This window comes from Notamacropus eugenii, chromosome 1 (genome assembly GCF_028372415.1).
Source record: "Notamacropus eugenii isolate mMacEug1 chromosome 1, mMacEug1.pri_v2, whole genome shotgun sequence".
NCBI lineage: Eukaryota > Metazoa > Chordata > Mammalia > Diprotodontia > Macropodidae > Notamacropus > Notamacropus eugenii.
Genome location: NC_092872.1, coordinates 444,542,162 through 444,568,728, shown reverse-complemented (window position 1 = coordinate 444,568,728; position 26,567 = coordinate 444,542,162). Strand labels below are relative to the sequence as shown.

Sequence of the window (26,567 nt, the reverse complement as noted above, 5' to 3'; positions counted from 1 at the left end):
TTTTTTAAAAAAAAATAATACTGGGGGCATCCATTTCCTGTGGACTCTTTGATACTTTGAGCCCTCTCACATTAGCATTCTGAAAAAAAATAAGAATTTACTTTATTAGGGTAACAAGTTCACTTTCCAGAAATGATTGGAATTTGGACAACATTTTACTTAAGCTTAAAGCAGCTTTTTATGAGTTTGTAGCAATCCGGTGCAGTAACTGAGCCATTCCTCTTTTAAATGGCTTCTATAAAAAAAAACTAACAACTCAGTTATTAAACTAGCAGGATCCTACAATGATACATCTAGTGAAAGTCAACATAACTAACTTATTTGTTTCTTTTTTGTTTCACTGAGAGAGAATTTCCCATCTTCTCGCTGCAGCTGCTTTATTTATATTTTGTTATGGAACTTTGCATGGGATTTGTTGTGGGTTTTTTTTTTCCTTTTGAAGAGTGAAGGTAGGCAGTTTTACCTTAGATTTTTACAGGGTTAACACACTAGCTTTGCTTTACTGCATAATATGTAGGAGTGTAGGTACAGTGCTTTGCTGTAGCATTACAATTTTTAAAAAAAAAATTCTCATTTTTCCAGGAATAATTTCTGCTTTATTACTCTTGATATTTATATACAGGCTACTTGTTTAAGTAAGTAATTTAAAAATGTAACCAAGTGCCTAAGTCCTTCAGCTAATGTATTAGATATTGACTTCTCTTAAGTTATATGCAGAATCGTTTTTAACAATTTTGATAAATTATGCACTAATGTAATGGCTGTTTTTTTATGCAGATTTACACCTGTACATTATTGAATCCAATTACTTGGCAAAAGAATCAGGTGCTTTTAGGCTTTCTTGTGGAAACCCTGTATGTAGTGTTTGCACTGACTAAACAAGATGGTATTGCTGGGTTTTTAATTTAAATTAATTTGGGATGGGGTGGGAAAATGTTCATTGAATTGTCTTGGTTAAATATTGTTTATCATAATTTCATGTTCACATTTAATTTTGCATATTCTTTGGCTATTAAGTTTCAGAAGGCTGTGAAACGTGTAATAATATAGCATTACCTGACTTCCAGTTAGACTGAAAAAACATACCCTAATATAAATAAGAATGCTTTTTTGCCCTGCTGAAATGTGACTGGAAAAGGTTGTTTTGACATGGCATCTGAATGTAGATAGTGTCAACTGATTATCCCTGAGAGTTCTGGAAATAGAATTCTTTGAAGCTTAAAATTGCACAGTCAACATTTTGAAAACAAAAGCAGGGCACTCCTTCTTGGTTACCTTATCTGTGTGTAGTTTATGTCTCTTTTCTTTCCCTATTTCTTTGAGATGAATTTTACTTTTTATTATTATTATTTTTAATTAACTTCTGTGAAGTTGTTTATTCTGAGAATTGTACTGGAATATTTTAAGCCAAGCCAATCTTTCACCAGGTGTACTGTATGTAAGGGCTTTTCCTGCTAGCAAAATGCTTAAACAGGATCATGTTATTGGTCGTCTGAGTTGTTAAGTTGTTTTACAAAACCACAGCAATGTATCAGATAAGATTTTGATAACAAAAGTTTTGTGCACATTTCCAGGGGTGGGTGGGTGGGTCAGGGTGGGAGGGCTGTCTTTTCCCTGAGGTTTCCTGATCAGAATAAGAAAATGCCAGTGTTTAATATCTGTCTTGATGAACATGCCCATAAGATGACTGATATGTTGTATATATATATCTGAGAAACAAGGGGGGTAGTTTTGATATTCTAGTGTCAGTATGGAAGATCTTACACTTTTATTTAATACTCAGATGTATGAAGATGTTTGTAGCATAACAGCACAGTAGCCTTTATGTAGTTTCCTTTGGCTAATACTGTTTGTTGCAGTGGCCATTGTTCCCCATCCCTGCAAAGAAATATTATTTATTTCATCTTGTAGCCTGAAATGAATAGGAAGTAAACCATGTTACATTAACTTATTTCTGATGTTATAAATTAGCCTAGAATATTACAGGAACATGATTGTTGTGTAATTTATAGCAGAATCTTTCTATAAATATGAGCTTACTACATTTAAAATGCTTCCGACATACTTTCTTTGCTATATGTGATCCTCCTCAAGTATATGCAAACTAGTATGTCTGTTTCTTGGATATTTAAATAGTGAGATCTTCCATGTTGAAGGTGATGTATTTTTTTTTTAAGATTTTTAAATTGCTATTTTGTTACAAAAATAGAGACCTATTAACAGTTTGAGAGCTCCTTATGCGCCCTCAGGGAAAGAACCCTCTGTGCAACAGAACTACACAGACCATCTTCAGCATGTTCTGGGGGTGAATATATACTACATAAATTGATCTTGTGTATTTAACCGTATCTTTTTAATTTTAAAATTGCAATTTTAAAACTTGGTTGTGCTCTGCTGGAGGGGGTTGGGATAACTGCTTAGATGTTTGCCTACTTGTCTGGTGAAATTACATTTGCATTTAGTGTATACCTGCCAACCTTACTGGTATGTCTCAGAACAGATGTATTGTTTAAAAAAAAAAAAAAAGACAAAACAACAAAAAAAAAAAATGCTTTTCTTGCAGCGGGTGGTCCCACAGAACAATATCTCCCCAACCTGAAAACTCTTCTTTCTTACTACTAATGTAGGAATTGATTCTGTGTTGGAGTTATTCTGTATTGAATCTTTGCTATGTGTAGTAGCAGCCTCGCTTTTGTAACTGTGGGTGTACGGTGAGGCAAAGGAGATCGATTTGTGCCACTTGAAGAGAGCAGAAAAGTGACCCTTTTTCACAAAAGTGCCATGGTAAAGAAGCTATAAATCAGAACTTAGTTCTGTTTGATAATGATTTCCTGTCATGTGGTCCCCTTTCCAACAAACAAGTGTATACCTATGTGTATTGAGAGTCAAAAGATGTCAGGCATCAGGAAACTAAACATCAATAATTGCATGGTAATATATTTCTATATGTTGCCTCTGATCAGTAATATTTAATTAATTTGGCCTGTGGACTTTAAGACTTGACTAGGAAAAAAAAGGGTTGACAATAGTCCAGAGAGTATAATATTGTTATTTTGATTTTAATATCTTTCTGAGCTCCATGAATAGTATGGGTAATGAATAGGATAGGATAATCCTGTTGCATGGCCTCATTTCACACATAGGTCATCATAAAATAATTACTGTTGTATTCTCCTGAGCAAATTTAAATGTGATGACAGTTTGTAAAGCACTTGCTTTCAAAAGCATATAAGAGATCAGTATCTTAGTGGCATGGATAAAAATTGTGCACTATACATTTCAAAGAAAGTTTCATTTTCAGTCATCAAGTGGCAGCAATTTTTCAAATGATTTCATTGTGTGAATGGACACAATGAAAGGGTTACCTCACTTTCTAGTACTGAGCAGTTACCATTGTCATGAATCTAATCACTTTACCTTGAATTTGAAGTTGATGCTAAGAATATAGCACATCCAAATTATGTGCTATTCCAAGTTAGTTATTATAGGATGAGTTGATAAGTGGTGTACAACCGTTTGCAAGACCTGAAAGTTGAATCATTTGGAAAGTCTCTTTATAACCTCATGTAGCATACTTTTGACAGTTGTCAAAAGCCCAAGTTGTCTTGTTAGCATGATGTACATGTTTAAGTATCAGCTGCATGTGGTTTCTGCACAGTGTCTGAGTAGTACCTAACTCTTCACTTGAGTCAGTCTCCAGGCAGGATGTCACCAGTATTGATAGATAATCGTTAAAGGGGAAAGGGCTACCAATGACAAAATTCCTGGAAAGTGTGTTTTCTGGTCTTTTAGTAAACATAATGTTGGTGGGATCACTTACTTTAGAGCATCCCTCTAACACATGGACCCCTTCTGCAAGCAGAACACAGATGTGTCCATATTTCTGATTAAATGTGCAATTAATCCCTTGGTACTAGAAGTCACCAATTGTCCCTTTGCTGGCAAGGGAATGTCCTAGGCACCTGGTGTCAAGGGTTGTTATGTCAAAATTTTCCACATTGTTCCATTGAGAATGGAATTACATTGACAGTAATCCCACAAACCTCAAATCAGCATTCCTAACGCCCCCCCATCCCTCCAATTTTCTTAAATAATATCCAAACCAGCAAAACACAAACGTTGGCTGCATATAGTACTGCCAAAAGCCAAGGTCATTTGCACATATCCCATCAGTCTGTCAAGAATTAGGCCTCAGTTAATCCAAGGCATGGAAGTGCATGCGTTCTCTTTAGCTGGGCAAACAATTATACTGTAGTTGTGATACAACACATGTGGCTTTTATTGGTACTGCACATACCCACTGTACAGCCACTTGGGAGTATCGTGGTTAGCTTGCAGCATCTGCTGTCTGCATTTATACTGTTTATCGCATATTCTTTTCCCTGAGAGTTTAAGAAAATGTTTTTTCTCGTTGCATTGATTACATTTTATAAATTTGCTTAGCTGGAAAGTTTGGGAAAAGAGGCCTGTTTGTCAATTGTACAACCGATTGTGAAGCTCTAGTGTGAATATTTTTACGTCTGTATTAGACATTTTCTTTGCAAATCTATTGTTCGATTGAAATGTAAATGAAATTAAAGATGGTGTACACCCATCATGTATAAAGCAGGCACCATCTCTAAGATGGATTTAAATGCTCATTTTTAAGGCATATACTCAGCTTCTATTTAAAACTATAATTTAAAATAATTCTGTACAATGAAATGGGGGATATATATATATGGGAATAAATTCTATTCCATTTCAATTTGAATTTCCAAATTGTAATGTTTCCCTTTGTGCTATAGGAATAGGATTAAATGGGGAAAGGCTTGGACTCTATACAGGCCTGTATTTGGGGGGAGGGCAGAGATGGAACAATGAGGGTTGTGATGATACTGAATAGCAAAGAGTGAATTCTGTGTGTTTTTGCTGTAGCACTGAAGTAAAAAGATATTAGCTTTGGCTGTTCACAGAATAGAGCATCATGGTTTTCAGTGTTTGAGAGAAAATTGATGGAAAAAGTTTGCAGTACTTGATATGTATTTGCATGCACGAAATAAAATTATTTGTCCACCTTAAAAGGTTGTTTTGTTGTATTTCAGGTCATTTTCAAAAGGTACTCCAAAAGCAACATGTATATCACATATTATCTTAACTAATTTTTCTGCAATTTACTTTTGACCTGGCAAAATTTTGGTTTTTAGAACCCAGGAATCTGGAGACTTTGGTCCCAGGCTTTGCTACTGCCTGTGACCCAGTTTTAGTCTCTCTGGTTTCTTTTCTTCAGAAAGATGAAAGGGTTGGATATCTAAAGCCTAGCACGTGCTGATAATATTCTGTAGCATACTTCTCTTCAGATCCAATGACTTTTCTATTGCAAAGAGCTTTCTTTGAGAGGCTTTACATTTTTTATTGCCAGGAACAAACTGAGAAGATAAGCTTCCCTCAAATGTCCCACGCAGTAACGCATTGAAAACAGCCCCTTGACTTGGGCACAGACGGGCCTCCTTGGAAAAATAGATGAGCCACTACGTGAATGGCCCGGCCAGGGTGACGTGGAAGGCATTTGTCCCGAAGCGGGACTCGTAGGCTGGCTGGTGCATGGGCGGGGCCGCGGTGATTGCTTCTACCCAGCGCATGCGGACTGGGATCGAGCTGTTTTCTTCCGATGGGTCTACTCTAGTCTAGGCGGGGGAGCTAGTTTCCGGTTTCTCTGGCCTCTCGGGAAGTCAATGCTTGCCTTCCTCCCCGCCCTGCTCGAGCTTCATTGGTAGCTCTCAGCTGCCCTTCCGTGTCCCGGAGGCGGAGTTGCCCACCGTTCGGGACCGGGGAGTGAGCTAAGCAGGGTTAGCTGTGCGGGAGCTTGGGGAGTGGAATAGGGGAGGGGTTTGGGGCCTGCGGGGGGCGGCGGGGGAAGGCGCGGGGACGGCGGGGGGGAGGAGGGGAGGGCGCGCGGGCGCAGTTCTGCGCCGACGTCATAGTTCGCGCTGGCCTCCGCCTGACTTACCGGCACCTCGGGCCTAGAGGGAACCTCGGGGCCTCCCGCGCCCAAGCCGTCCTCCCAGCCTCATCTGACGGGGCCCACCCCCTTAGCTAGCGAGTCCCTCCCTCTCCCCACCTCTTTCCCTCCCGACAGCCCTGGCATTGCCAGAAATCCACCTGCAAGCACTTATTAGACGCCTACTGGTGTGAAGTACTAGGCTAGACCAATGCTATATAAAATAGAGGTATTTTATGTAACGTGTATTTTGTACATAAAGTCAATGCAAAGAAGTTTTGTGAGGGGAGGAGGAACAACTAAAGGGGTGGGAATCGAGGGAGGCTCTATGAAGCAGGTGGCTTTTGAGTTGAAACGTGATTCTGAGAGGCCATTTGAAAAGCAGGGGCAACATTCTAAGCATCAGGGTGCCTACTGTGTAGAGGCCAGGTGTAGTGTGGTGTGTGAGGAGCAGCCCGAATTAGACTGAAATGTCAAATGAGTGAAGGGGAATGATGCTTTCACAGTACCTAGATTTCCACAAGCAGGGGCCAAATTGAGAAAAGCTTTGAATGCTAAGGAAAAATTTTTAATTTGTTCCTTGAGATAGAGAGCCAGTGCAATATATTGAGTTTAGGAGGGACATGGGCAGAATTGCGCTTTAGGAACATCACTTTGGCAGCTGTTTGGATTGGAGAAGGGAGAGACTTGAAGCAGGGAGACAGTTGTAATAGTTCAAATAGGAGGTGATGATAGCTTGAACAAGTATAACACAAATTCTGTTGTGGCCATGTGTGAGAAGGGAATGTGTACAGTGATTATGTAGGTAGGGAGATGTTGTGGACAGAGATTAACAAACTGGTTAGATGGGATGGGGAGTTAAGGATGATGGAGACTGTGAAATTGAGTGACTGGAAAGATGATGCAGTAATAGTCTTCAGCAGTAATAGGTAAATAACTTTGGGAGAGGGGTGGGTTTTGGGGAAAAATAAGGAGTTCTGCTTTAGACATGTTGAGTTTTAAGATGCAAGAAAGCCAGAGTTCTAGCCATGCTTTTTTTCTCTGTGTGACTTTGACCTTGGCTCCATTTCCCCAGGATTAAAATGAAGGCATATTCTGACTTTCTGTTCCCTTTTCAGTTCTAACATTCTTCATTTTAATCTTCCTTCCAGCCTTTGACCATATCCAAACAGTTGCCAAGACTTGTTGAAGCTAGCAGCAGAATCTCTTGTTCCATTTTCTCACAAGTTGCCTTCTTCTGCCCACCCTCAATCTCTCCTTTCTTCAATCCATGGATCTTAATGGGAAAACACAGGAGAAAGAGAGGAAGCTCTTTAGTCCAGTCAAGTATAAGAGAGATGTTGCCTTAAAGTAGGCTAGGTGATTTGACCGCTGGGTGTAGGGTTAAAGGAAGGGTCAAAGATTATTTTGAGGTTGTGAATCTGGGTAATTGGCGGGATAATGGTGCTTTCAGCACTCAGGTTGGAAGAAAGATGACATACTGAGTTGTCTTATTCCAGTTGATAACACACAGTTATTAGTTCAATATTAGATCAGAGCCAGGAGAGAAGCTAACAGTGGGTATAGATTTGGAAATCATGTGCATAGGTAAATTCATCAAAAGAGAGAGCATAGAAAGAGAAGTCCCAGGTAGAATCTTAGGGAGCAGGTAGAATCTTTGTAGGGAGGAAGGGGACAGTTATTCAGTGCAGCACAGCAGATGGAGAAGGAACAGTCACACAAGAACAGAACAAGGACAGGCCAGTGGAAAGGAGAGGATACAGAAAGAGCTGGTAGTTGGTCCTGCCCAAATCTTCAGAGGATCAAGAATAGCTGTTCAGGGATCATAGATTTAAAGCTGAAATAGACCTCAAGGCAGTTTAGTCCAAGATCATTGGTTACTTTTGAGTTGAGTAACTGTTTCAGTAGAATAGTTACATCAGCCAGATTGAAAGGAAGGCTGACAAGTGAGTGGGTGGTGATTAAATAAAAGTAACAAGTATACATAACTTTTGCTTTCCTTTAAAACCTAAATATAGCTTGAGGGTATGGTCAAGTGGAGGGTTTTTAAGGATGAGTTAGATGATATGGAAGGAACCAGTAAATTGTAAGAAATTGAAGATGAGAGAAACAGGCGTTGATCTTCAAACAGAGTATATTCCAGAAGAAGGAGATAGGATAGAGAACCCTAGTAGAGGGTTTTCAAAGAATTGCGTTAGTGTAGGAAATGTACAGAGTTTTGAGGTATGGAGTAGGAGAGATGAGGGGGCTCACAAAGAATAACCAAAATTTTCTCAGGAGAGTAAGAGACAGATCATTTACAGAGAGGAGGAGTTGGGGCTTGAGAAGAGAAGACAAGACTTTAAAAAGTCCACAGTGTGATAGAGGAAGAATGAAAGGAATGCCACTCAGCAGTGAGGGCTTGATCAAGGTTAAATAATGTGATCAGTGAACAGAACCCAGTTAGCATGATCATATGACTTCCACCAGCATTTAAAAGTTTGGGAGTAGGAACAGAGAGGACAAATTGACCCAAGGTTTGAAGAGTGACAGAATGGAAGGCTAAGGAGGCAAAGGAATAAAGGATGGAGGACTGTGCTTTGGACATCTCCCTTCTATCTCTGTATGTCTTTTGAACTGATGGGTGAAGTGATGAACTGGGATAACAAAGAATGAAGGAACTGGAAATGATAATAAAGACAAATAATAGTCTTAGAAATGAGGTAGAGGGAGAAATACAAGGACACTTAAGAGGTGGTCAAAGAAGAGTCTTGGAGTTCAAGATCATGAAGTTTTAGGTCTTGGTAAAGTCTAAGGTGTGATCAACTTGTGACTAGCTAAGAGAATGGTTGTCATAAATCATGAGAATTGAAGAGTTTGCTAAGTGGGAGGTCAGAATGATCTGAGGAATACTATCATGAATATTGTATTCTCAAGTATAAAGGAGTGAATTGGGGTGAATAACAAGGCAGTGATCCAGATAGCAAACTTTTTGAGAAAGGAGAGAGTGATGTGAAGGCTGTTAGATGAAAGCAAAAGCAGTCTAGGTTGAGATAGATGGAATGGTCCTGCAACTAAGAGTGTTTGCTGAACTGTAGTAGAAGGGGAAGGTCTGAAAATGGCAATGGGAGGCAAGAAGCATGCTGATTCCTTCTGGCCTGGGGTGTTGAGGGGCATCAGGAAGCAACTAGTACTGGAGAGAGAGCATGGAAAGGAATGAGGTGTTTCTATAGAAGGCTGAATTTCCCTGCGTGCTATAAGATGAAAGGTGTGAGAGAAAAGAAATAGAGGATAAAGAGGAGTGTAGTAAGATAGTTCTTCCATAGTAAGAAAGGTCTTCTAGAAGATAAAGTAGAACTGGCAGGCAAAGTATAGGGTCTAAAAAGGAGTAGGGCTGAACTGGATTGGGATAAATATGGGGAGAGGTCAGAGAGGAAAAGGGTTTATTTCTGAATAAAAGAATACTCTAGATCACCACAAACAAGATAGTAGTTTGCTAGTCATAAGACAGGAAGTACTTACTGGTTAATAAGAATATTGAGTTGAGTGGAGCAGGGGACTGGAGGGTTAATGATAATGATGGGAGTCACTGGTTCCTGGCAGTCCTAAGCAGGAACAGTTGCTTCATTCTTCTATTCTTCTTCAATACAGTATCTTTGAGGACTTGGTGTTAGGTGCCAGTAGGATCAGAAGTAATTAGGAGGAATATATGGCAAGGCCCTCCCTAACCATAAATTGTTGTAGGGGAAGGGGTTTGGGATAGAAACAGTGGTGACTTTTCTACACAGAGATAAGGGCTCCTACATATTTGGGCCGTTTGGTGATCGTTGGAAGGAGCCGTACTGGGTTGAATGGTGACAGATCTGAGCACTCTTGTAAATGTTGCCTTTTTTCATCTTAGGACAGTCATTATTTGAAGATCTGACAGGGTCTCAGCACAAAAACATATATATATATATATAATTCAGAGGAAAAAAACCCTTTTAGGCCGTCATTCAGAGCATGCTATTTTAGAATTGGATCTAAGAGTCTTGGAGGGGAGGCAGCATGGCACAGTGAATGAAGATCTGGCCTCATGAGTTAGTAAGACCTAGATTCAAGTCTTGCCTCTGACATGTCCTGACTCTGGGACTCTGGGCAAGTCACTTAACCTCTCAGTGCCCTAGACCAGAAGCAACACTCTTGAGTGTAGCCTAAACCAGATTAAAATGCAATTTGGAAATACTTAAGAAAATAAAAATACAGTAGAATGTGGGTAATATTAATCTGTGGTTTTCTAAGTTAATATGCAATTTATAGGGACTCTGTTTCTGTTTGACTTTGACATCACTGCTCTAGTATAGACTTGCAGACGTGGGCTGTCCTGTTTTGGAAGAAGTTTTCTCACCAGATTGTTCCACATACCTATGACATCACAGGTCCTGTCCCATCTAGCAGTCTTGATTATCTGATTTCTCAACCTATCTCAGATTAAATGCAGTAGATTACACAAGGGAATTGAGGGCTGCTAGGAGGTAGTTCAGTTCACTCCAGTGGGTGTACATTGATTACTCCAGAAAGTGATAGCGTGATAATGAATGGAGAGAATAATTTTAAAAAGCACAGTAGACTGGCATTTGTTAGTTCAGGGGCAAATAATGTTATATAATTGGACTGCATCGTAATTTACATGACTCTGTATCCTAATTTATATTAAAAAAATGATGATCCAGAATCATCAAATTCAAATTCACAGATGTGAGAATTAAACTCTTATAGTGCAGAGTATCCTGGACCTAGAATCTAAAGAGCCAGATTTAAGTTCTGGCTCTGCTGCTTACTGGGTAACTTTGGCAGATTTTTTTTAACCTTTTCATCATCAATCCCAAAAGGAATTTGGACCAGTTGAATTGTGAGATCCTTTCCAGGTCTAAGTCCTACAATCTGTAAAGTCTCTTGCACCTTTAATATGCTCCAAAGTTTATATAAGGTTTGGTACCAACCTTTGGACATTACATTCTAGTAAACTAAAGTTGTCATTTAAGTGTTTTAAGATGGCAGTGCTTTGCATACAGCTTAATGTTAATATTTATATCGAAAATTATTAAAATAAAAAAGGGGGATTTCAAGAAGTAAATTACAGTTATCTGCCAAATTCAGGTACGTAGAAAACTTGATTTCCCCACTGAAGCCAGATAAATAAGACATTGTCCTTTTTTCTTTTGATGAGCTTACTGTAATAGATGCAATGGAAAGAGCCTTGGATTTGGAGTCAGAAGACTTCTTTTTTAATTGTATTTTTATTGATGGCTTCTATTTCTTAGATCATCATAAATATTGCCATTATTCTTCTCCCTCCCTCTCCCATAGAGCCATCCCATTTAACAAATCAAATTTTTTAAACAGAAAAAAAAATCAGTGCAGTTGACCCATATGTACAAAAATATTTATAACAGCTCTTGCCTGGTGACAAAGAAATGGAAATTGAGGGGAAAGAAATGGAAATTGAGGGGATGCCCATCAATTAAGGAATGGTTGAACAAGTTACGATATGATTGTGATGGAATACTTTTGTACTATAACAAATTATGAGCCAGATGCTGTCAGAAAAACCCGAAAAGACTTACATGAACTGATGCAAACTGAAGTGAGTAGAACCAGGAGAAAAGTGTACACTGTAACGGCAATATTGTAAGATGATCAACTGTGTAAATGGCTTAGCTTTTCTCAGCAACACAAAGATCCAAGATAACTTTGAAGGACTCATAATGAAAATTGCTATCCATCCCCAGAGAAAGAACTAATGGAGTCTGAATACAGATCTTTATTACATCTTTATTTTTCTGTTGTTGTGTTTTTTTTTAAATTTTGGTCTGTTTTCTTTTACAACATTTTAACATTTTTAAATTTTGAGTTCCAAATTCTCCCTCTCTCTCTCTTCTTCCTCTCTCTCCTCCCTGAGACATTAAGCAGTCAGATATAGGTTATACATGTGCAGTCATGTAAAACATTTCCATATTAGTCATTTGTACAAGAAGATTTGGATGAAAGAAAAAGAATAAAAGAAATTGAAAAATAACATGCTTAAGTCTATATTCAAGCAATATCAATTCTTTCTCTGGGGGTGGATAGTATGCTTCCTCATTAGTCCTTTGGGATTGTCTTGGATCATTGTCTTGCTGAGAATTGTTAAGTCATTTACAGTTATACAATAATGCTGTTACTGTGTATAACATTCTGGTTCTGTTTACTTCACTTTGTATCAAGTCATGTCTTTCCAGGTTTTTCTGAAATTATCTTGTTTGTCATTTCTTATAGCACAATAATTTTCCATTACAATCATATACCACAGATTATTTAGCCATTCCCCTATTAATGGCCATCCCTTTATTTTAGAAGTATATTTAGTGTTCATGGCAAGGCCATGCCAATATACTAAAAATTACAAAACTACTAAAGTAGACTTATACTTTTAATGCTATACTAATCAAATTACCAAGGACATACTTTATAAAACTTGTTAAAATAGCAACAGAATTCATTTGAGAAAACAAAAGATCCTGAATATCAAGGAAAATGATTAAAAGGAATGAAGAGGAAATAGTACTTCCAGACCTCAAATTATATTTATAAAGCAGAAGTCATAGAAACCATATGATATTGGTCAAAAAATAGAGATAGATCAATTGGAAAAGATTAGACAAGGGAGAATCGGAGACAGTGAAACTCAATAATGCAATTATAAAGCTGAAATTATAAATTATCTAGGAAAAGCTCCTTATGTGCTAAAAAAGTTCTAGGGAAATTAGAAAGCAGTCTGGCAGAAATTAGAGGAACATCTTACACTATATTTTACAATACATCCTAAATGGATATACACTATTCATATTAAAGACCATATAATAAAATGATTAGAAAAGAAGCATTATCATATACCTCTCAAAGCTATGGGTAGGAATTACATTCTTAACAAAATGAGAGAGGAGCTAATATAAAAAATAAAAAAGATAACTTTGATTACTTGAAACTGGAAAGCTTCTGCATGGATAAAATTAATGCCCCTAAGATAAGAAGTGATCAAAAGGGAAAAAACCAACTTTGTATCAAAATTTTTTGGTAAAAGCTTGGTATCTCAGAGATAGATATAGATATTATTGCAAAGTATTCACAACCACATGAAAGAATGTTTCAAATTAATAAGAGAAATACAAATAAAAACAACTCTAAGGTTTTACCATACCCTGCAAAGTGGCAAAAATGACAAAAAATGGCACTAGTCAATGTTAGAAGGGTTGTAGAGTGATAGGTACACTAGTACATTGTTCGTAGAGCTGTGAAATAGGACCATTTTGGAAAGCAATTTGGAATTATGCAAATAAAGTGACTAAAATATCCATACCCTTTGAACCAGAGACTCCATTACTGGGCTTATCCTCCAAAGAAGTCATCATAAAAATAAAATTCTTATGTACTCCAGAATACTTAACAACAGTACTTTTTGTGATAGATAAGAATTGGAAACAAAGTAGAGAGATGCTCATCAACTGGAGAATGGCTAAACAAACGGGTACCTGAATATAATTTAGTGTTACTGTGCTATAAGAAATTATGTGTGTAATCAGTATACTTATAGCTGTTCAAATTATTTTTTATTTCTTTATGAAACACTGAAATTTAGTCTCTACAAGTCTTTTGCGTGCTTTGGTAGGTTATTCTCCAGATATCTTACGCATTTTGGAATGGAATTTCCCTATTTTTGTTTCTTGGGTTTTGTTATATAGAAATACTGTTGATTTTTGATGGTTTTTTTTTGTAGCCTGCAAGTTTGCTGAAGTTATTAATTGTTTCAGTTATAATATCTTTGCTGATTCTCTGTTTAAGACTTGTCCCGTGTTGCATAGATAGAAAATGTCAGAGCTAGGACTCAAGCACAGCTCTTCTGGTTTTAGGATCAATGTTCTTTCCAAATAAAGCAAATATCTCTAAAGAGTTATCATGTGGAAGATACATTAAACTTTATCTGCTTGTCCCAAGAGGGCTGTACGGGGGCCATTTGGCAGAAGCTAGATGCATGTTTCAATTCAGAATCTTTCTAAAAAGCCTCAGAACTGTCCGATAGTGGAATGAACTGTTGTAGAAGTTAGTAAATTTCCCTTTACTAAGAAGCCAAAGATGGATGTCTGCTTCTAATAGGTATGAAATAGCATAGTAGATAACACATAGGACTTGCATCTGATTTGGATTCTGGCCATAGATACTCCCTAACTGTATGACCTTGGGTAAGTCACTTAACCTTTCTCTCAGCCTCAGTTTTCTCATCTGTAAAATGAGGATAACAGTAACAGCTACTGTCCAGGATTGTTGTGAGCAGCAAATGCGTTAACATATATAAAGTGCTTTCGAGGTCTTCACGCATTATGTAAGTGTTATTATATAATTGTTATTGTAGAGGCAGTTTCTGCTCAGATAGAGATTGGACTAGATGGTATCTGAGGGTCCCTTTATAACACTGAGATTCTGTGATTTGCTGTCTTTAGACACCATGACAACCATGGATGATAAGCTGCTTGGGGAGAAGTTGCAGTACTACTACAGCAGCAGTGAGGATGAAGACAGCGAGAGGGAAGACAAGAATAAAGGCACTACACTGGGCAATTCTGTTTCTGGAGAGACTGAGCTGGCTAGGGATGGTATCACAGTTAATACAGGTACAGGAAAAAACTACTAGAATCATCTCTTTGTGAGTTTCTGACCTACACAAAAGGATAAAACATGAGTTGTTTTTTGTAAGTACTAAGCCTGTAAACGAGTGGATTATATCCCCAAATTTGGACAACTATAGATTATAAAAAGAATAATTAAGACCTAGCCTTTTTGGGTTCTACTTTCATTTTTCTCTTGACCATTTTTCTCCTATACCACATTGCCTTTTCCCCAAGAGGAAGCAGTGTTCCAAGAAATCTGGGGTAGTGGAAAGAGCAGTAGCCTTGGAGTCATAAGACCAAGGAGACCTGCTTTAGTGTTCCATCTTTGCCATGGCTGACAAAGAGAGTCAATAATTTTATACAGTGCTTATCTCACAATAGTTTTATGAGTTAGGTAGTGTAAGAATAATTATCTCTGATGGGGACATGGAATATGATGTTAGAGGTGGAAAGTGGCCTTTGAGAACATAGAGTCTGGTTTTCACATTTTATATAAGAGGAACTGAAAATCTGCAGAAATGACTTGCTTAAAATCACACAGTCATTACGTGGCAAAACTTGTAACAAACCATTTTTCCTGACTTCAAAGAGACTTCTCTTTGTCTCAAGTATTCTTTCTGAGCTACCACACTTGTTCTACTTTCTAACAATCCCAGTGATTTACCATTCCTATGGTGTCTTTTGTCATCAGGTCCAAAAGGTGTTATCAATGACTGGCGCAGATTTAAGCAACTGGAGACAGAACAGAGAGAAGAGCAGTGTAGAGAAATGGAAAGGCTCATCAAAAAGTTGTCTATGACTTGTAGGTCTCATTTGGATGAAGAGGATGACAAACAGAAACAAAAAGAACTTCAAGATAAAATCAATGGGAAGGTAATTTTAACCCAAGCATTTCCAGAGATATAGATATTATAGATGTAGATATTAGAGACTGAACTAGATAATAAGAGAGAATAACCATTTGTTCAGTGCCTGCTATATGGTAAGTGCTTTTTACAAATATGATCTCTTTTGATCCTCACAACTCTTCAAGGTAGGTGCTATTAGTATCTCCATTTTATGGGAGACTGATGCAAACAGAGGTTAAGTGACTTGCCTAGGGTCAGTTACCTAATACATATCTGGGGCTGTATCTGAACTCAGGTCTTATTGACTCCAGTTCCTTCGATCTTTTAATGTAGAAGCTGCAAGGTCCTGTGTGATCCTGACTATAGCTCCTCAATATCTGAATGGTTTCTTTCTGACTGTCTATAGTATTTTCTTCTTCACTTGATAGTTCTGGAATTTGGCAACAATATTCTTTGGTGTTTTTAGTTTGGGATCCCTTTTGGGAGGTGTATGGTAGATTCTTTCAATGACTACTTTGCCCTCTGGATCTAGGACTTCTGGGCAGTTTTCCTTGATGATATCTTGGAAGATATTGTCCAGGCTCTTTTTTTCATCATGGCTTTCTGGTAAACCAATAATTCTTAGATTTTTCTCTCCTGGATCTGTTTTCCAGGTCAGTTTTTCCAATTAGATATTTTACAATTTCTTCTATCTTTTCATTCTTTAGTTTCTGTTTGACTGATTCTTGACGTCTCATAGAATCATTAGCTTCCACTTGCCCAGTTCTAATTTTTATCAAATTGTTTTCTTCAGTTAACTTTTGCATCTCTTTTTCCATCTATCCAATTGTTTCTTTTAGGAGTTATTTTCTCCAGTTAGTTTTTGTACTTCCTTTTCCATTTGTCCAATTTTCCTTTATAAGGAGTTGTTTTCTTCAGTGAATTCTTTTTACATATTTTTAAAATCATTGGCCATTTTTTCTTCTATTTCTCTAATTTGCCTTTTAAAATCCTTCAGCTCTTCCAAGAGTGTTCTTTGTGCTTGTGACCAGTTCATATTCCCTTCTGAAGTTTCAGATGGGCATACAGTCTCAATGCTGACCTTTTTGGTATTTGTGTTTTGGTCCTTGTCCCCATAGAAAGTTTCTGTGGTCTTTTCTGCTTTGCTTCTTACTCATGATGATGATGATCTCCCTTTTCCTGGCTTTTAAAGTAGATCTCTGGGCTCCTAGGGCACAAGGGGCTCTGTCCCACAATTCTTGTGCCTTGAACTTGAGGCTTTGTGTGTTGTGGCCTCTGGTTCTTTCAGCTAGAAGCTAAAATGCTGCAGCTTACCTGGTGCTAAGCTGGCTGGCGTGAAAAAGCAGAGGCCAGGTGAAGTCTTTCTGGGTTTCCCTGGAGTTGTCCTGGAGTCAGCTGTGTTAAGTGTGGGAGAGGGGTGGTCTGGCTACAGTAGGTCTCCTCTGCTAAGCTAGAGCATAGGCAAGTTCAGCAGTTGGTGATCTCGTCTGTGTTAGTGTCTTCCCTATTCCCCTGGGGTGCTGAGGCATGCCTGGGGTCCTGGTGCTGGCAATTGCGGGCTCCACCCCCCTGGGAGTTAGGATCTCCTCCCAGTTTGCTGAGGTGGAGCTGTCTGGGACAGCTCTGGTCCTGCACTGGTCCCCTACAGCCATAGCAAGAGGGACCCTCCTTAGTGAGGACTTAGAGACTGTTTGCCCCTTTTGTTGATCCCACTGTTCTAAGATTTAACTGGGGAAATGGGTCTTTCAAGGTCAACAAGGGGAGGAGGAGAGTTTTTACCGATCACTCTGCCATCTTGGCTCCTAGAAGTCCAGGTAGATGACTTACAGACATTTAATCTGCGGGCTAATAGTTTCAGGAGCTGCCGCTGCAGATACCTGGGGCTCCATGGCTCTCACTTGCGTGGTTCTGCTGGAGTCCCATCCTGGGCTGATATGCCTGAGATTCTGCAGTGTGGCTGCTGCCTCAGACCCCCCGGGGTTTCCTGCTTGACTCTGCCATTGCAGGGATATGCTGGTACAGCCTGTGCACTGTGCATTCTGTGCTTCTCCAGCCCCGCAGAACAGATCCTTCCTGTTGACCTTTCAGTTTGTCCTGGGGTCTGAATCTGCCACAGTCTGTCTCCTATTAAATTCTGCCACTCCAAAATCCATTCAGATTCTCTTTCTAGAGATATCTGAAGGAGTTTGTCCAAGAGCTTAGGTGAGTAGTTGCTCTCACTCTGCCATCTTGGCTCCACCCCCTACTAGTTTCATTTAAAGCCAAAAAGTTTAATGCCTGAAAACATCCTGGCCTTGATATTTAGTAGTAGTTTGATCTTGGGCAAGTCACTTTTCTGTACCTTTATTTCCTGTACTTTTATTAACTATCCCCCTCTATAGATTGTTGTGAGAGGATTGCTGGGCTCTTTGATTCTCCAGTGGTTTTTTCTTGGTGCAGTACCTAGAATACCAGGCCCAGAATAAAGAAGACGAGTTCAGATCTGATCTCCTTGCAGACCTTAAGGTGTTATGGAAATGCTAGTGATACTGATGACAGTGAAAATGATGGTGTTATAATTGTGATTGTGGGTATTGTGGGTATTCTCCTTTCATCTCTACAGACCTCAGCCCTTTCACATCTCATCCTTTGCAATTTTTGTCTGTCATTTTGTGAATTCTTAGTAGAAGCAGTCTGTGTTTTGACTCTATTGCTTTTCATGATGAGCCCATCCTTTACTGGTCATACTTATGGTAACTCGGTACTGCAAGTGCTTGAGAGTAGGGTGGAGAGAGTGCCAGACTTGGAGTCAGGAAGATTCAAGTTCAGATCCTAGCCTTAGACAATAGCTAGGTGATTTAGGGCAAATTACTTAACCTTTGCCTGCCGCAGTTTCCTCATCTGTACAATGAGGGAGGTTGGACTCTTTTGCATCTAAGGTCCCTTTCATCTCTCATGATCCTATATCATGATGAATGTTTCATGATCCTCTTATGATCTTGTGTCTCTAATGATGCCTTTCAGATCCCTTTGTGCATAGATTATCCTTGTATAGTTACAGAATTTTGACATCATTATTATTACCATCTAATTATCTTTTTTTTTTCTATGATAGTGGCATATACTTTATCCATTTTGTTTGGATCCATTGTCATTTGATGTGAAAACTCACATTTACTGAATATAACCAAAATGAACGTTGTCTCTATTATATATTCATACTTCAACTAATGTTTATTGGTTCTACAGAAAAATATTAGGCAAAACAACATTATGGGGGACATTTGATTTCAAACGAAACCTCCCTAGTAAGGGACACAGAAAAGGGGGTCAAAAGTATTGCTGAGCTGGTTTAGTCTCAAATGATTGACTAATCCTGTTGACAACCTTATTACAGCAGAGTTAGAGATGTTATAGTGAAGTTTGGTTATTTTGTCCTTATTATGTAACTGCAAAATGACATTATTTGGAGCATTGTTAGGTGGGTTACACCTATTTTTAAAGTGATTAATAGTTTGTATTTCTTGAGTTGCCAAAAGGACTTAAGTGGGAGGCCACCAACTACTCAGTATTTTGATAGTAGGAGAGAAGATATTGAGAGGGAAGAGGGTGCGGAAAGAAGACTGAAGTTTGAATGGTATGTGTTCCCCCTAGTGTCTCACTGTGGTATACTGGTGCTCATTGTAAGGCTAGATCAAGAGGACAAAATCTGGCCTATTTTACCAGCCTGCAAAGGCTTCATTTACAGGGCATTGATGAAATCTGAATCTTCACTCAGGCCTGGTTTCAATAAGTGAATAGAGAGTCATCACCAGAAGGTTGAGCACCAGGTGGTTTTTTGGTGTGTGTCCCAGCAACTCTTGAAAACCATCTTTCTCTGTACACATTTCAAATTCTCATAGTCTGTAAATGAAAAAGAGTTTGTGACCAAGCATTTGACTTTAAGGCCCTCAGTGATCCTTTATGCTGTTGGAGACCATGGAACCCTTTGTGTTGCTGACCATTGTAGGTGTTAGTTACTTTCATGTAGTTTGTGTGAGGCTTCTTTCTGCACTGCATTTATCAACCTCTTGATCCTGTAACAGATGACTTTGAAGGAGTATGGCATGATGAATGAGGAACAAGATGATGAAGAGTTTTTACAGCAATATAGGAAGCAACGAATGGATGAGATGAGACAGCAGCTGCACAGTGGGCACCACCAGTTCAGACAAGTCTTTGAGATCACCAGTGGCGAAGCCTTTTTGGACACAGTTGATAAGGAACAGAAAAGTATACTCATTGTGATTCACATTTATGAAGATGACATCCCCGGGGCAGAAGCAATGAATGGCTGCATGATCTGCCTTGCTGCTGAGTACACCTCGGTCAAATTCTGCAGAGTGAAGAGCTCGCTCATTGGGGCCAGCTCCCGCTTCACCAATAATGCTCTTCCTGCGTTGTTGATTTATAAAGGAGGAGAATTAATTGGTAATTTTGTCCGAGTCACTGACCAGCTTGGAGAAGATTTCTTTGCTGTGGACTTGGAAGCATTTTTACAAGAGTGTGGTTTGCTCCCCGAAAAAGAAATGGTGCTGCTGACATCAATCCATAACCCAACTGCTGGTTTCAGTGAGGATAGTGATCTGGAAATAGATTGAAGTGTTGGGGAAAGGGACTAGTAGTGTAGGGGTGAATAAGTACAAGTAGGGGGCTTGTCTTCTGACTCACATCTATATGTTTGTTTATTTTTGTTCCTTCCTGTGCGCTTTGGCTTTTTGCCTATTCTTTGTAAACTCTTTTATTGTATGTAAAATTAAAGGTTCTTAACATTTCTTAGATTAAATCAATAAAATGTTGAATCACTGTGTGTCTCATAGGAAATTGTCTTCAAAGTTGCGTAAACAGGAAACAATTTATTTGCCTCAGGGTCTCTTACATAATATCTTTGTTATCATTACCAATCAATATTTACTTAGCATCCACATGGCATTGTTCTGGAAACTGTCTTTAGATGATCCCAGCAATCCCTTCCAGCTCTAAAACTCAAAGATTCTATAATTAAAACTTTGTTAACTTTATAAATGTTGCAGTTACTTAAGCAGACACCGGGCATACTCTTGGTCAGATGCTTGTCCCTGGAAATTCTCACATTCTTTCCAAGTTCCCTCACCCTGTCAATCTGTTATTAAAATATTTCAGATGACATGTGTGCATAAAATTCTGATTATATTAATGAGGAAGTAACTTTTGCTTCTGGCAGTGACTTTTTTATTGCATTAAATCTTGAATGAAGTTCAACTGAGAATGGCATCTATCCTGCCTTATAGCAGAGTCACATTGCTTAGAAATTAGATTTGAGGCTAATGGAAGTAAAAATTTACCATAGAAGCAGCTAGTTAAAGCCATTTTTGTGGTTATGTCCCTTATCAGGGCTTAAACTTTTTTCCACTTGCAAGCCCTTCAGTACTTCTTAAACCTCATATTCACCACTGAAGAAGTGCTCACTCCTTTCACGCTAGCTCCTTTAACTACACCATTTGATGGCTTTTTAAGGTTTGTAAAATGTCTTCCTTGCAACAGCCCCATAAGGAAAACAGGACAATAGTCATTGTGCACATTTTACAGATGAGAAAACAGGCTCTGAATGATGAAATCTTTTGCCCTTAGTTTCTAAACAGTAAACACTTGTTGAACACTTCGTGTGTGGAATGCTTTGCTCTGCTTAAGGAAACACAATTCAGATATGACCTAGTCCTTACATGGCGCTTATAGGCTAACAAAGCATTAAAGCACTAACATGTAGCTATAATGCACAGTGTTATACAATATGTGTCCTGTGGAGTTACAGAACAAAATGCTGTGTGAAGTCTGAGGGGGACGGTTGTTACTATGGTAGGAAATAGGTGAAAGTTTCATGGAGTCATTGGCATTTGGGCTTGAAGAATGGTAAGAATTCAACTAGCAGAGAGGCAGATTTCAACTTGGTCCTTTGTACTATGTCTGGTGATTTTAATGCAGTCCTATGTTGCCAGTCAATTTTTCATCTCAACCCCAGGAATCTAATTTTATCAATTTGCAGCCTCGTTCTAGCAATGCAGATAGGAACTTACTACAGCTTGGTAAATTTCCATAAGTAACTGTGACCTATATAGTTGATCTCCTGGGGCTGACATCCTGGGGAGGAGCTTCTGCAATTTACTTAGTCTGGGCTACAGATGGAAGTCATTCATTGTATGAACAGACATATAGTATATTCATGCCTTTGTATGTTGGTAGGACCTGCCAGAATCTTTCCTCTAATATTCTTCAGGAACCCAGAGGTCATATCCATGCCAAGAGCAGTTTAAGGAAACTTTAATAGAGATACAAGCCTAGTCATTAAAAATAAGTATGTATGGAGCACTCGTAATAGCCAAGTCTTGATTTTCATAAAATTAATGTAAGGAATATATAAATTCTGGAGTTTTAGACATGTTTCATGTATATCTTCTTGTGAGATGTTTTTACACAAACTCATTGTTATAGTAGTAAGAAATGAACTAAAACCATTTTTTTTATGATAAAGATTCTTAAAGAGAGAGATCTTAGAAGTCATCTGTTCCATTCTCTACCGAACCAGGACTCTTTATTTAATACTTCTATAGGGAGGAAGCTCACTTTTTTCCTAAGACAGCCTATTCCATTGGGCACCTTAGATTAGCAGGAACTTCTTAGCATCAAAATCTTCCTCCTTATACCTTTCACTTGTTAGGCCTAGTTCTTCCTCTTAAAGAATCAAGTAGAACAAGCCTACTTCTTCCTCACAAAAGCTTTTCAAATAATTGAAAATAGTGACTGACCTCTTCCCCACCCCAAATACAGCCTGGACTACACCTAAGTAAATAGCAAGATATCCAAGGAATCTACTCAGCTAGCTCTCTCTGTCTACAATGGGTATAAAGACCCTTGGTCACTTAAACACCATAGCCTTAAACAAAGGGGAGGGTGAGGGGATAGTCTATGTGGTGAAAGAAGAGCTGGGTTTGGAATGACAGGAACTGGATTTGATCCCTAAATCTGTTACTTATTATTTGTATCATCTTGTGCATATAACTTTTCCTCTTTGGGCTTCAGTTTCTTTTTCTGTAAAGTGAACAGATTTTGATTAGAAGATTTTTAAAGTCCCTTCCAGCTACAAATCCTTTAATGTTACGAATGGACCTGATGACCCTATTTTAGCTTACTTAGTGAAAGGATTAGGTAAAGCAGAAATGGGGGCTATAACCTAGTATGACCACAGGAGGGCAGCAGAGGAGAAGGAATGAAGAAAAGAGAAAAAGCTCTTGAATTTCTGAATAGACAAATAAGGCTCACGTACAAGCCATAGCAGTATTAACAACAACATACGGTGCTTTAAAGGTTTTCAAAGTGCTTTTATTTCATTTGACCCTCACAACAAACCCTGTGAGGTCAGTGCTACTGGGATTATTCCTATTTGATAGATGAAAATGACTACTATTCAGAAAAGTTCTGACTTACCCGTGGTCTAATAAGCTTGTAAGTGTTAAAAGCTAGTTTTAATTAGTTTTAGTTAGTTTAGATGAGAAATTTGAAAAATCCATTAACTTTTAAAATTAAGCACAAGGAATACAAAGCTATTGAATAAATTTATTTATAACATTCATTGGAAAAAGAATTTTGTGAGTTGCAAATTCCCTCCCCCTTCTGCATCTATTGAGGTTAAAAGAAGTGATATAAATTATACATGTGAAATCATGCAAAACATTTCCATATTAGCTGTGTTGCAAAAAAGAATCAGAAAAAAATTATGCTTCAATCTGCACTCAGACTCCATCAATTCTCTCTCTGGAGGTAGATAGCATTTTTTATCTAAAGTCCTTCAGAATTGTCTTGGATTATTATACTGATCAGAATAGCTAAGTCAATCACAGTTGATCATGATACAATATTACTGTCTGTGTATAATATTCTGGTTCAGCTCATTTCACTTTGCATCAGTTCCTGTAAGACTTCCCTAGTTTCTCTGAAACTGTCCTGCTTGTCATTTCTTATAACACAATAGTATTCCATCCCAATAATATACCACAACTTGTTTAGCCATTCCCCTATTGAAATCCCTCAATTTCCAATTCTTTACCACCATAAAAAAAGCTACTATAAATATTTTGGTACATTTGGGTCCTTCTTCCTTTTTCTTTTATCTTTTTGAGACACAGACCTAGTAGTATTGTTTGCGTCAACTCACAATTCCACCAGTAACATATTAGTGTCCCAGTTTTTGCACATCTCTAGAGTTAACAAATTAATAAGAAATCTATATCGTTTTTGGCCAATATTATGGCCAATGAAGAAAGAGGCAAGGGGAGAGAAGAAAGAGGGGTGTGGCAAAGAAGGCAGAAGTAAAGGATTGAGGGGAGGGGAAGCTGAAGAAAAGTAAAAGGCCCAAAATGAAGGATAAGTTAGTTAGAAAGAATGTCAGGAAATGCTGCCTTTGCCCTACTAGGAGTATGTTAGCAAATGGAAGAGAACCTGGAGAATGCAGGCAGGCACCACAGCCTAGCAAAATCCGTATTTCTGACAGATTCATAAAGAAATAATGGTTTTTCTTATTTTCAAGGTCAGTGTCATCATGGAATCACAGCCCTTAGAAATGGAATGCTGTTGTGTTTGTGCTTCATTTTCAAAGAGGACCATGACAAAAGAGAAATGATGACATGACTTGCACTTGACTTTGTTTTGAGTGAGAGAGGGCTGTGCAAGGTCACTAGCCTCACTTTCTCCTCCTGAGTCATCTGGATCCAGTGACCAGATATTCATCAGGATGACTGGAGATGGCCCAGGATTTAATGGGAGTCCTTGGCCTTTTGGCCAAGTACTTCAAAACAGAATATTGGAACACAGAATGACAGGATTGTTAGAGTGATTTACTGAGAGAAGGGGATGAGACACTAACAAGAGTCTGTGTTTGCAAAATTCTGTGTGTCTAGTGCTGTGTATCTAGAATGGAAAGGGAAAGAAGCATTTGCTCCTTTCAGTCTTGCTTTCTTAACTGTCATTTTTTATGACTTTTTAAGGTTTGTAAAATATCTTCCTTACAACAGTCCCATAAGGAAAACAAGATAATAATCATTATGTACATTATAATAAGGAGCAGTGAGACAATCTGAGTTTGAGAAGCAGAAAGAGAGTTGGATCAGATAAAGTTGAACAAAAAGAGATTCAGTTCAATTCAAACCATGCTTATTTAAGCTTAAGCCCCTACTGTAAGCCCTTGTGCTTGGGGCTGGGTATGATTATAGAATGGGTCCAACAACTCTAGAGTGTCTTGATAGCCTTGTGTGGGGTGTTTTGGATAATCATCATAATGCAAATATAGCCCTCTTTTAGTGTATTCCTGACCAAATAGACCTGAAGTTAAACACACATACAAATAATAAAAATTTATAAAGTTTTAAATTAGAATGGAAAGAAAAATCAAGGGAAAATTCTTGCCATTCTTCTTTTCCATTCCCCTGCATCCATGAGAGATTCTATATGAGGTCTCCCCCAGACTCCCATGCTGCCAACTGGAAAAGGGAACATACACTTCACAGACAACTCCCAAGTTGTCTTTCAGCTGGAATACTGCTCCCAATCTAGTGTAATTTGAACCAGCTGTGCCTCAGTAATATTTTTGCCTCTGAGGTTATCTGCTCTTTTCCCCAAGAGCTACGGCTGCCATCTGCTGGAGCTGACACCTGCTTCAGGAGTCTGGCTTCCTAGGAAGGAATGTTAGCACTCTTTCAGGAGGCTGATTAGGGTGACATGTCTGCTGTTAACCAACACATTTTACCCTTCAAGTCCAGGTTGTTTTTTCCAATCTAGCTTACTCCTCAGCAGGAAGTTATCCAGGCTTCCCTGGTATTTAGTAGTTGTGGTGGTAATGGTGGTAGCAGGTTTTTTTTGAGGGGGGGGGGGTGTTCTAATCATTTCTCACTGTGGACCTACCAGATAGTTTCATGATAGTACTAATGGCCTCTAAAATGTCCATAATCTTCAAGGAGGTACTTAGCAACCCTGGAAAAAGTGATATAAAGCTGATGACTGTTGCTTTTTATTCCTGCCTCTATTTCAGATTTTGTACCTCCATTACACAAAGATAGACTGGACATGGAACCTGCTCTCATGAAATCTAGGTGGTTCCTTCCCTCTGCCTCCTTTTCAAGAGATGGGGAAAAGGGAATACCAAGAGTCAGACAAACAATTTTGAAGCAAAATAGAATGTTACAAGCACAAGGGGGAGGTTCAGGTAATTTTTCAATTCTGTAACTCAAGGCAGAGGAAAATTGGTATATTCACATATTTGTTGTGGTACAGAGTGGAGTGTTAGAAAGAGCCCTGGTCTTAAGATTCCAAAGACTTGCATTGAAATCCCAGCTCCCACCCTTACTGTTTACCCTACTCAAAATATTTCATCTTTTGGAGCCATAGTTCATCTGTAATATGGGATACTATTACTTCCATGCCTGCTTCCACAGGGTTTTTGTCAGGAAAATATTGTATAACCAGTGGAGAGATATAAAAATGGAATCTATGGGAAAGGAAGGACAAAAATTGACTGAAGAAGGCGATTACTTAAAAAATGCTATTGAATGAATGGAAGAAACATCCACCAAAGGAAACAAATCCTTAAAAAGTAGAATTGGCCAAACAGAAAACAGGGTACAAAAGCTAAATGAAGAAAACAATTCCTTAAAAATTAGAATTGGGTGAGTGGAAGCTAATGACTCTATGAGACATCAAGGATCAGTCAAACAAAATCCAAAGAATGAAAAAATAGAAGAAAAAGTAAAATACCTCATCAGAAAAACAACTGCCCAGGAAAATAGATCCAGGAGAGATAATTTAAGAATTATTGGACTACCTGCAAGCTATAATAACAATAAAAAAAAGAGACTGGCCAGTATCTTTCAAGAAATTATCAAGGAAAACTGCCCTGATATACTAAAACCAGAGGGCATTGAACAATCATTGAAAGAGTCCACTAATCTCCTCCTGAAAGAGATACTAAAATGAAAACTCCAAAGGATATTATAGCCAAATTCCAAAATCATCAGGTCAAGGAGAAAATATTCA

At 38.4% G+C, this 26,567-nt stretch overlaps 1 protein-coding gene across 5 annotated transcripts; it reads left to right on the top strand.

Annotated features, from left to right (window-relative positions):
- Window positions 1–5,595: 5,595 nt before the first annotated feature.
- Window positions 5,596–20,315, top strand: PDCL (phosducin like). 5 transcript variants are annotated; one of them, XM_072631866.1, is made up of 5 exons: window positions 5,984–6,209; window positions 14,243–14,357; window positions 14,476–14,646; window positions 15,335–15,516; window positions 19,556–20,315. In XM_072631866.1, the coding sequence occupies exons 3-5, from the start codon at window positions 14,481–14,483 to the stop codon at window positions 20,108–20,110; spliced, it is 903 nt and encodes a 300-aa protein (XP_072487967.1). In that variant the 5' UTR covers window positions 5,984–6,209; window positions 14,243–14,357; window positions 14,476–14,480; the 3' UTR covers window positions 20,111–20,315. The 5 variants fall into 5 exon arrangements, with proteins under 5 accessions (XP_072487965.1, XP_072487966.1, XP_072487967.1 ...); XM_072631864.1 differs by lacking the exons at window positions 5,984–6,209; window positions 14,243–14,357 and adding an exon at window positions 5,596–5,828; XM_072631865.1 differs by lacking the exon at window positions 14,243–14,357 and having other exon boundaries at window positions 5,947–6,209.
- Window positions 20,316–26,567: the final 6,252 nt, after the last annotated feature.